This window comes from Ursus arctos, unplaced genomic scaffold, assembly GCF_023065955.2.
Source record: "Ursus arctos isolate Adak ecotype North America unplaced genomic scaffold, UrsArc2.0 scaffold_8, whole genome shotgun sequence".
In the NCBI taxonomy this organism is placed as follows: Eukaryota; Metazoa; Chordata; class Mammalia; order Carnivora; family Ursidae; genus Ursus; species Ursus arctos.
This window is the reverse complement of record NW_026623100.1, coordinates 12,148,859-12,160,871: the sequence shown is the minus strand read 5'-3', so window position 1 is coordinate 12,160,871 and position 12,013 is coordinate 12,148,859. Positions and strand designations below refer to the sequence as shown.

General features: G+C 40.4%; 1 protein-coding gene across 11 annotated transcripts in view; it reads right to left on the bottom strand.

Annotated features, from left to right (window-relative positions):
- The window catches only part of KANSL3 (KAT8 regulatory NSL complex subunit 3), a 39,934-nt gene that overhangs the window by 25,632 nt on the left and 2,289 nt on the right, over positions 1 to 12,013 (bottom strand). For 4 of the 11 annotated variants that reach the window (XM_044378389.3, XM_048222438.2, XM_026487186.4 and 1 more), the window contains exons 3-5: positions 10,308 to 10,478; positions 1,470 to 1,560; positions 1,144 to 1,329 (exon numbers count right to left, since the gene is read on the bottom strand). In XM_044378389.3, coding sequence (XP_044234324.1) covers positions 1,144 to 1,329; positions 1,470 to 1,560; positions 10,308 to 10,478 — 448 coding nt within the window. Of the gene's footprint in view, positions 1 to 1,143; positions 1,330 to 1,469; positions 1,561 to 7,528; positions 7,591 to 10,307; positions 10,547 to 12,013 lie in introns of those variants that run through there. The other 7 variants (XM_044378396.3, XM_044378397.3, XM_048222439.2 and 4 more) reach the window with 3 other exon arrangements.

The window sequence follows — 12,013 nt, the reverse complement described above, 5'->3', positions numbered from 1 at the left end:
ATTATGCTAAGTGAATGAAGACAGAGAAAGACAAATACCGTATAATTCCACTTATATGTGGAATCTAAAAAATAAAACAAATGAACAAACTAAAAAACAGAAACAGGCTCAAATTCCGAGAACAAACTGGTGGTTGCCAGAGGAAAGAGGGTTAGGGGGATGGGTGAAGTAAGTGAAGGGGGTTAAGACATACAAACTTTTTTTTTTTTTTTTAAAGATTTATTTATTCGACAGAGACAGCCAGCGAGAGAAGGAACACAAGCAGGGGGAGTGGGAGAGGAAGAAGCAGGCTTCCAGCAGAAGAGCCTGACGTGGGGCTCGATCCCATAACGCCGGGATCACGCCCTGAGCCAAAGGCAGATGCTTAACTGCTGTGCCACCCAGGCGCCCCAAGACATACAAACTTCTAATTATAAAATAAATACAGGGATGAAAAGTACAGCAGAGGGAACAGTCAATAATATTGCAGTAACATTCTACAGTGACAGATGGTGACTACACTCATTGTGGGGAGCACTGAGTAATGTATGGAATTGTCAAATCACTATGTGGTATACAAGAAAGTAATATAACACTGTATCTTGACTATACTTAAATAATAAAAATTAAACATAAATTCAAAAAAGTTTTAGAGAGAAACAACCAAAGTATTTGTTGCGAACCTGACAGTCTAAGAAAACACGAGTCTGTCAGTAGAGGAACCACTGCTGAGAGCACAGCCTAAAATGGACAGCACTCTGGAAATCTCCCCACGCTGCAGCCCTGCACTCCAAACACCCAAGTCTGCTTCTTGCCTCCTCAACACACCTCCCTGGTAAACCCTCCATCTTCCCCATGATAATTCAATTCTTTTCTCACCTCACCTCAGAGGTGACTCAAACCACAAGCTGCAGGGCTGGAGAGGCTAAAAGTACATTTTGGTTTTCAGGCCTTACACTTCGTCCTGGAGACAGCAGGGCTAAAGACGTTTATGCCAGACAAAACGTGAAATGATACCATGTCTCCTATTTTTATTCGCAAACCTGTTCGCTTCAGTCATGTCCTCCAAGCTAACCAGGCAGTGACCTTGCCCAACCCCACTTCCTGAACCCACAGCAGAGGCTGGCCAACCCAGGACAGGACAGACACCAGTCATAGCCTTACCTTCCCTTTCAGTGTCTGCAAAGCATCCAGGTAGGCGGCCAGCATGGGCAGACTCAAGGTCTCCACCAGGGTGGTATGCAGCCACTGGATCAGTTTGGTGTCCCAGCTCACACTTGCCAGAGCCTGCCGCACTCGCCTCGCACACTTGTCCACAGCAACACGGCGCAGCACTGGCTCATTGCAAGCCTGGAAGATGTAAGTGAAGTGGTAACACGAGGGCCACCTTATTAACAACTGGGGCAGGCGGGAGGGGGACCGACAAGTTAGTCAGCCAGTAAGGCTGAACTAGGAAGAGAACACCGATGGGCCAATTTCTAGAGTCTTACCCCTTCATTGGCCAAGCGGGCAAGCCGGTCAGATTGCAGGGCTTTGAGGATCTTGTTAAATAGCTTGTTCTGGGCCATTGTCCAGCCAGTCCTATAAGAGAAACTCCGAGGAATTAAAGTCAAACTCTGGGGACACTCCTCATGCATGTACGCTGTACAAAGATTATGCCATGTTTTTGGTCTGCACTCTGAACCAATATAACTCGAAGCAGCTTAAAGACCACTGAGCTAGAGCACAAGCCCTAGACTTTCTGGTCCCGATCCTGCCCACAAATCACCTCAGTATACATCTGTATTAATACATATACTACAAGTCAAAACCAGCTATGAATGAAGTTTTTTTTTTCAGTGCTAGGAAAGCCAATTATTTATCTAGAGGCTAAAACAATCCATTAATAAATAAAAGCATGGCACCACTGCACTATAATATATTTGAATTTCACAAGTTAAATATTTCACACAAAAAGACAGGATGAACAAGTGTTTCAGTATACTAAAACCTCAGACTAAGGTAAGAGACCTATTTAAATTATCTTCAGGAATATAACAGAAAGAGAAGAAATGAAGCTTTTCCCTAATATTGCACCCCACACTATCTCTCTCCCCTTCCCATGTATGTTTTTTATATTTTTCTGTATACTACACAATTAGCAAGTTTACTTTTGAATGTCTGTTCCATGTAAGTTAACACTGTACAATCCCTGCATGACACTGGTATTCGCGCTTCTACTTTGATTGAGGAAGGCTTAGTGTGTCCTCCTCCAACTCAGCAGTAAACTCCTGCAATTAGAAACTAGCCCTACTGTTCTTGCTCCCACCTCATCACACCCAGCACAGTGGCAAGGAGCTTATTTAAGTACCCCCTCAGCCCACTCCGGGCAATCTTAATGACTCTGATACTCCAACTCTGGCCAGTAACCTTCCTAAAGAGACTAAGAGAAAGGAAACAGAAGATGCCAATTAATATTTGTTTATCAACTCTCCCTGCCACACACACACATAAAAACTGGTAATTAAGTTTCCTTTAAAAAAACAATTTAAGTGGATGCCAGGCCCAAATGAGAACCTGGAGTGAGATCATAGTAGCATTTCAATCAGTAGGATTAAAGTAAATAGGGCTGAGACAACCACTAGCCAATTGGAAAAAGAAAATCTGGACCCCTACATATCACTGTTTATACCAAAATAAATTCTAAGTAGAAAAGTTAAATATTAAAAAATAAAGTTACTAAAAGTAATAGGAAAGAGTGGTGTGTGTATATATATAATGTATGTATATGTATATGTACATATGCATATGTATGTATAAGGAGTAAGACCTTTCTAAATATGACCTAATACCTAGAAGCCATAAAAGATAAATATTAAAGATCTAAATAAAAATTTCAAACTTCTGTAAAGGAAAAAACTAAACTATCATAAACAAAGTCAAAACACAATGGAAAAATAACTGTCATTTCATTAAAATAGGAAAAAACCTCCAGAAAATTAGTGAGAAAATAAAAAAATACTCAAAACAAAACAATAGGCAAAAAACATGAAAAGGCAGTTCACACAAAAAAAGGAGTCGATTCCCTCCAAAATCACACATGCAAATGAAAATCATAAAATATTATTTTTCACCTATCAAATGGGTAAAAATTAAGAAACTTAATAATACTCTGTGTTGTGAGAGCGTAAGAAAATAGGTCCCTCCATACTTTGTTGATGGAAATATAAATTAGTACAACCTCTTGGAAAGTCAATTACAGAGGGAAAAATAATCAATCAAAAAACCTATGTCAAATCACGTCACTCTGCTCAAAAGCCTTTAGTGGCCCCATTCCAATCAGTTAAAAGCAACCACGTCCTTGCAGTGGGCTATCTGGACCCCACTGCCTCTCCAACCTCACCATCCATGACTGCCTGACTCACTGGGCTTCACCACATTGCCCCATCCCTCCTGACACACACACCTTCCATGCTCCCACATCACAGACTGGGCCCTGGTCATCCATTCCTTCTAGCTGAAACAACGGCTCCCTCTCCGATTTCCTCCAGGTCACTGCTCAAATGTTACCTTCTACTGAGGCTTCCCCTGACTCACCCTTATTTAAAACTACCAATACCCAGATTCCCTAGTCCCCTTTCCAGCCACATCACCACCTCATGCTCCACCCATTTTACTTCTTTGTTCACGTGTCTCCCTCTGTTACTTCTTTGTTAGTGTGTCTCCCTCTGCTAGAATGTGAAGGGCAACACGGCAGGGATTTCTGTCAGTTTTGTTTAAGTGTTATATCCCCAGCATATAAAACAGTGTCTGACACACAAGAGCCACTTGGACATCTGCTGAATGGATGAAATGGATGAACTGTATGCATACTACATTCCAAGCCCTGTAAATAGCTGAGTGCAGATACCAACCCCTACACTCCCCACCACATTAAGCACTGTGCAGGAGAGGAACGCAGAAACATGATTCAGGTTCAACTGTAAACAGTGTATGGCCATACCTGGGTGGGCAAACTGAGGAAGGTGCTTCAAACAGCTTCAACAATCTCAATTTCTCTCACTTTATAACAGACTAGTATCTTTTCCATCATACACCGCCAGCAAAATACCCTATTTTCTACAGGTCATCTAAGAATACTAGTAACAAGGCCCAGTAAACATGCAGACGGAGGACAAATTACCCTTTGTTACTCGCTTTCTACAACTATCCTACTGTCCTTAGATTAAATACCCTTTAGAAAGGGAGAAAATAATGGGCCTTCATTTCCTCTGTAAGATAAAATCTCCGCCTACCACATCTCCAGTTTTACAACTGACTACAGGTACACACAGCCCAAGAGAACACTAAGTAGGAGCAGGGACTCTAACCAGCTCTGCAATAAAGAACTGGCTGTGTGTCCTCAGTCTCCTTGACTGTAAAATAGATGTGGACTACTCGGCCTGCAAGGTTGCTTCTAGCAACCAAAAACTCAGCTATGATTACTGATGGAAGCAGAAGTTGTAAGAGAACAGCTGAAGTCCGTGATGGAGAATTTAGAAGCACCCTCTATCTTCAGTAGCTATTCTTGCTACAGCTGAATCCTTTAACCTCCCAAGCCTCCCATCCTTCCATAACCCCCTTGTGGGGTACTAAAAGGGTTTTGTGGAATTGTCCTTTTCCTTATTTTCCCCTACTTCTCTTGGTTTAATTCCTGCTACTTCATCAGGATCCAGTCGGTTTTTGTTGCGGTTTGATATTTCAGAGATTTTTGATTTGGGAGGTGGGGAGAGGCTTCAACTCAACACTGGAACTCAGAGTACCTTGGGATCAGGAAAGCTTGTGGGAGAGCAGCTCCACCCCACTGGTTCACGATCTCATTTTCCTCCACATTATTTAAATGCACAGCACATTCACACGAGTAGTCGCTTTCTCATGTATAGCAATTCTCCACGTATAGCAATTCTCAAGTGGACTTTGGATGTATTTCCGTATCAACACACCTCTTTGTTTTTAATGGCTGGTTCTACCCTACTGGTGGGCATTTAGGTTGTGTCTCTTCTATCGCTATTACAAACAGTTGCAGTAACCACCCTTCCTTTCCCCACCAACACACACATACACACATCTGTCTACATCTTTATACAGGCATGCAAGTATCTCTGTAAGATAAATTTTCTTCAAGTGGAAATGACAGATCAAAGGCTATCTGTGTCAAAAATTTCAAATTTCCAGTTCTGTGAAAATAGTATATATAAAAAAACTGCAACACCTCAAAAGTGGTATTACACTGTAGCCTCACCCCAGGTAATACTGCCCACTTCAAATCAAACAGGCGAAGCAATGAACACAATTTCTTCATGTTCGACTATCTCTTGTGCTTTCTCAAAGTCTATCAATCATGTTGCAAACCTTAATTCCAAGGGCAGAGAATAGGGTATAATTTATTTACGAGGCACCAACAGCATTTCCAAAATTATCCTGTTCTTTATTATATAACAGGATGTTTTCTCTATTTGTTTTTCTTACTCTATATTTATTCTGAAACCCAAAATGATGGAAGCAAGAAAAATGATGTGAACAAAATGGGAGGGGGCTAGAAAGCTACTTAGAAATTACTACCATACACCAACGACAGCTGAAATTAAATTGAAAAACCACAATGTTGAGAGTCTAAAATCCCAGAAAAAGGTCTTAGGATTGTTGCTGGATATATAACAAAGTGATTCCAAGAACTGAAACGTGTTCTCTGTATTTTGTCAGCTTCGTGGGAGGCTGGAAAATTAAGTGGGCAGAAAAAAAATGATCTAACCCAAGATTAAGATAAAGAGCATGCAAAAGATATAATTAAGGAAAATTTTAAAAACAGGAGACAGAATTTTAAATACAAGTCTAAACAGTCAAATAGCTGATGGGAATTGTGGTGAGTCAATGTGCTCCCCCACCTAAACCAATTCAATTTTCATGAGTGCAAAACTGCCTTTTCTTCATTTCTTAGATGAGATCAGAAAATCTCATATTCCCCATGCTTTTATAGAACCTGACTGATCTCTGGCCTCTGGCTCATCTTATCCAAAGCAGCCCAAGTCACACTGGTCACAGAAAAGCCTAATGTTTTCAAAGGTAATTATTTTTTCTCGGATACCGTTTTAAGGAAGACTAATTCAGTATTAAAATGGCTAAAGGATTTTTTTTGTCAAACAGGGAGAGACAAAGATCATCAGAGAGACTGAATAGGCCACACTTATTTTTTTCCAGATTATAAAAATTCTTTGATTAGACACTAAGAGAAAGGAAGAGGAAAGAGAAGGAGAGGGAGGGAGGGAAGAGAGGGAAACTCAAAGATTTTGGACTCAAAATTTCAAACACCCAACCTAAGATTAATACACAGATAGGTACATATAATATTGAGAGATATGATTAGAGCAAATTTTAAAACGGAGAACAATCTTCCTTTGGCTGAACTCAGAAGTTCTGAATTTTAAGATAAGACAACTTGCTTAAGGACACTAGATTCTTTTACTGAAACATTAGAAATGTCCTAAAGTCCATTTGACCATGCTGAGACATATCATGTGCCAGGAGTATTTCGTTAAATCTCTTTCAAAAGCTGTATATCTAATTAAACTTGGCATTCGATAAAACATTTGGGGGGAAAAAAAGCCGGTCCAACTTCCTCAGAACAACAGTGCTATGCCAGCAAATATAAATCATTTTCAAAGGCTCTACAAGCCACACGACTTTGACATGCAGACACAAGAGCATGATCTAGACCAGAGGTCAGCAAACTTTTTCTTTAATAGGCTGGATAGTAAATATTTCAGTTTGTGGGCCACATGGTCTGGGTCACAACTATTCAACTCTGTGGGTATAGTGCAAAAGCAGACATGGACAATACCTAAATAATGTGCATGGCTATGTTCCAATGAAACTACATTTATGGACACTGAAATCTGATTTCATGTGTCTTTTGACTTTTTTCAACCACTTAAAAATGTAAAAAACATTCTTAGCTCATGGGCCATACAAAAACAAGCAATGGGTCAAATGTGGCACATGGGCCATAGTTTGCCAACCCCTGATCTAGGCAATTAAATCAGGCAGAGAGGGATATTTAAACTGTTTCACAAAATATCAGACATTACTAGAGAAAGAGTCATTTGGGGGTAGGAGCGGGTCTTCATTATCTATACACAGAAAGCTATCTAAAGGCAGTTTCTACTGAAATAATTCAAGAGGGGGGAAAAGGGCTCTAACAAAGAAAATAAAGTTTCTGACTCTGCTGATAGATCAGTAAGCTCTAAGGAAAAACAGATTTCTAGGGCACTGTCCTATAGCCCATGAGTTCTTGATGTGGGAAACTGTAATTTTACAGGATTTTATACAGGAAGAAAAGAAGCAGCAATTTAACAATCAAGTCAAGGGAAAGAATGGTAACAAGATGATTATAATCAGAGCACAGGGAACTAACTGCAAGCTCTACACAGGCTACACATCCAGAATTCAGGGACAAGGTCATAAAATGGTGACCTCTGAAACTGAAGCCAGTATCATCAAATAATGAAATTAGCTGGGTGCAAAAGTGACCTACCTGAAGAGATGGTTTGTAAGCCTGTTGCTAATGAGAGGACTCCTCCAAAATCTCATCAGACACTAAAAAACAAATAATCTGAGATAAACTGAGCGCTAATTAATCATATCAATCTGTGGCAATGTCATAACAGAAGGATGGAGGTCCACATGGAGAAAGACAAGCCAAAGATAAGACACTGTCAGTGTTTCTCTGCAGGACTAGGCAGGTGATGGTGTGCCCTGGCCTACTCTGTGGGCCCATCTTGCTTTGAGGGAAAATGGGTGTCTCCAGCTGGCTTGTTGAAGGAGGGTGCCTCTGGGGCAGACTGTCCACTCACCACCCACTTCTGGAACAGAACAGCTTCCCAAACTCTCCTACTGAGAACTGATGCTCTGGCCAGGCCACCCCAGTGTCTCATTTGCCTTACAGGTTATTTTTCTTCTTATAAATTAAGAATCAGATATTCATATGCATTGTCTCTGATGACTTTGGTAAGTATGAAGAGTCCCTAAAAACCTCCTGATCATGACCATAGGTGAACAGATAAAAAGAACTTCATGCAGTTCTCCCACGCAGTTTTGGAAATTGCAAACTGAGGATAAGGCAACCCATAACACCACAAAGGGACACATAACGGTGTGAGGCTGCCTTGTTCAGCCACCACTAACTGGTCTCTCTTTTTGAGAGATGTGCCCTTACATAGCCAAGAACCCTGAGCTTTGGAGTCAGACAGCTTGCTTTGAACAAATACCTGCTCTATCACTTCCTAAACTAAGGTTTCTTAAACTCCCTGAGCTCAGTTTCTTCATCTTATAAAACAGAGACGAAGAAGGGATATAGCTCAGAGAATTATTGTGAGGATTAAAAGAAATAATGCATATGAAGCGCATGGCACAGTGCCTGGCACCTAGAAAGCACTCAACGAATGGTAGTTCTTTTTTGGTACTACCATTGTCACCATTTTCTATTATTATTAACTGCAACAACGGCGATAGTGTTTTTGCTCCGTTCACTGACTCCGGGAATATTCTAGTCGATCTTCACTCACAGCAGAAGTTTGCCTCTTTAGCTGAAGCTCTGGAGAGCATTTTCCCTTCTTAAGACACAACAGCAATTCCAAATTAAGACCCCCAGACAACTTCTTCACAAGCTCTTCACCCAGGTGCAGAACTGCTCCTCCTTCCATAGCTACTACCTTGCTCACACAAGCATACCCGCTCAATCTCATTCCCTGCTTCTGACCAGACTCAGAAACCATGCCAATTGCCTCAAACCTTCCTACCCTTCTTCCTATCTAATTACCGCTTCCTCTTCCATTACTATAAAACAAGAGCTCTCCAACATTATGGCAAGTTTACCACCTACATACTCCTGATGTGAAGATTTTAACATTCCCTTACACACAGTAGGTAGAGCCATCAGGGAAATGCAAATTAAATGCACAATGAGAAGTCACTTTGCATCCACTAGAATGGTAATAATAAAAAAAGAGGCAGACAATAACAAGTGTTAGCAAAGATGTGGGAAAACTGGAACTCTCATACACTGCTGGTGGGAATGCAGAATGGCAAAGCCCCTTTAGAAAATAGCTGGAAATTCCTCAAAACTTAAACAGAGTTACCATATGACCCAGCAATTCCACTCCTAGGTATATATGCAAGAGAACTGAAAACACATGTCCACAAAAAAATAAGTACATGAATGTTCATAGCAACATTATCCAAAATAACCAAATAGTGTTAGCAACCCAAATATCCATCAATGGATGAATGGATAAATAAAATGTGGTATATCCACACAATGGAATTTCAGCAATAAAAGGGAATGAAGTACCAACTTGTGCTACATGAATGAACCTTGAAAACATTATGCTATGTGAAAAAAGCCAGACACAAAAGGCCACATATCTTATGATTCCATTTATATGAAATGTCCAGAATAGAAAAATTTAGAGAAACAGAAAGTAGACTGGTGGTTGTCAGGGGATGAAGGGGTTGGGAGGAAATGGGAAATGACTGTTAATGGGTACAGAGTTTCTTTTGTGGATGACAAAAATGTTCATCAAATTGATTGTGGTGATGCATATACAACAAAGCACTGATTGTTCACATTAAGCAGGTGAATTGCATGGTATGTACATTTTATCTTCATAAAGTTGCTATGCAATAAGTAAAAGATAAATAAATGTATGCTAAAGGAACAATGACAAATGGGCCAGAGCCGAGTGGGGTCCCTGGGTCAGGAGGAAGCATGGGAATAAAATCAGCCAACAAATTCATGAAAACTCCCTCAAAACCACAGACTGCAAATCTATTCTTAAAAGCCACTCAAATCAAACATCTGCTAGCTTTTCAAGTGACTCCAAAACATTTTTATCACTCTAGCTATAGCCCATATAAATACAGTATCTTACAAATGTACTCTTATTTAATGGCTTGTTTGATTGTAGTCCAATAGCATACCTGCACTATATAAGATACAGAACTAGTCATACCTATCATATTTAATTCATTTACTTATTCAATAAACATTTATTATATGCCTACTATGTGCCAGGCAGTGTCCTAGGTGTCAGGTATGCAAAGATGGCTGAGACACAAGCCCTGCTCTCAAGCACCTCACTGCATCCTGAGCTGAGAGTTATAACACAGAGTTAAGAAAACATTCTGACTCCTGTGGCTGCAAATGAAATAAACTCCTCTAACAGATGTGTTTCAATGAAGATGATGATACAAAATATTCACAATGCAATGACCATTAACCCTATAGTGACCAGTCCTCCTGAGCAGTGGCCTACCTGTTGACATGCTCCTCCCAGTCCTCTGGTGGAGGAGGGGCATCTGCATCAGTCCTGGCGAAGATGACATGCCGTTCACACTCATTCATCACGCTGCGTGCCTTCTGATTGTCATAGAGTGGCACAGGGGTTGATGTGACTGTCTCCACATCTATTGGGACGTCTGATTCACTGTAAACAGGTGAGGAAATAGGACCAGGCCACACGTACTTCACACAACACAGGTGTTTAACGATCATCTGGTTGCCAAAAAATGACTCTTTAATACAATCAGCTTGAAAGTATGCATAAGCACATTATACCCACAAGAAATTATGATCCAAAGTCATCTTTCCCACACTTGTCTAGATCTCTGCCCTCTGACATGCTGTTATGTGCTGGGGGAACACAAAGTCATTTTAAAATGTGTCTATATAAAAAATGACAAACAGCTATTTTTTTAAAAGACAAAAATATTCCCTAAGCAAACAGGTGACTACCTAGATGTACCTTCTAATACAGTAACTATAAGCCACATGCAACTGTTTCAATTAATAAAAATTAAGCGGAATTGAAAATTCAGTTCCTTGGTTACACTAGCCACATTTCAAGTGCTGAACAGACATATGTGGCTAGCAGCTACCATATCAGCACAGATACAGAACGTTTTTCTCATTGCAGAGAGTTCTGTTGGACAGTGCTAGTTTTAAATTATTCGTACAAACTTTCTCTTTCATTAGCAAGTCAACTGGAAGTTAATTATATGCTATAAAAGCCTATGATTGTCTAAGATAGATCGCCTAGAATGTAGACACCTTATTGAACTCACTGTGTAAGGAGCCTAGAACAGGAACAAACAAAAATGGATATGTGATGGATCTTTCGTATTTTAAAATGTTAATGAAATCCTAGTGCCATAAGGGCTCTTCACTGCACCAAATCAGTCACTCAGAATACTATGCCGCTCAAAACGGTCTACTGGCCATTCTATCTATCAAACATCGCTTTAACTTTTTGACCCTGATGATGATCTTACTGCATCTATCCCAATGGCTGGAATAATTACATCATTATGAAATGAAGTGAAATATGTGCAGCTAGATTTGGTGGTACGTGAAAGAGCTGATTACCTTCTCTGGACCAGACATTGGGCTAGGCACTTGGACTGTATGCCTAAAAGAAAACTCCAGATTTCACCATTCCTAACCTATCCCCCACTGCCCCACCCCCAGTCTTCCTCAACTCACGGTACCACTCAGCTACTCAAGCCAAAAATCTGACTCATCCTAATTTTGCCTTTTCCTTTATCCCTGGCCTGTCTTTCCAATTCACCACAGCAGGTCCTGTTGGCTCTATCTGTGAAATATATCTCAAGGCCATCCTTTTTCTTCATCTGTACTATTCCTGCCTCTACTCAACCTATCATATCTCTGGCCCCCACTACTGCAATGGTCTCCTAGCAGGTCTTCTAATTCCACTTCTGAACTGTACCTATTCAACAAAAATTCAAAGTGACCTTTTAAAAATATAAATCCAATCTCTAGTTTAAAATCCTTCAATGACTTCTTACCACTCTTAGCATCAAATTCCTACATGAGGTAGACTCCACCAACTTCTTTCCTAGCTCCCACTAACACCCTCACTACAACTATATTCCTGACACAATAACCTATAAAGAGTCCCTAGAACATGCTAATTCCCACTTTCAGGACCTATATACGGAGATG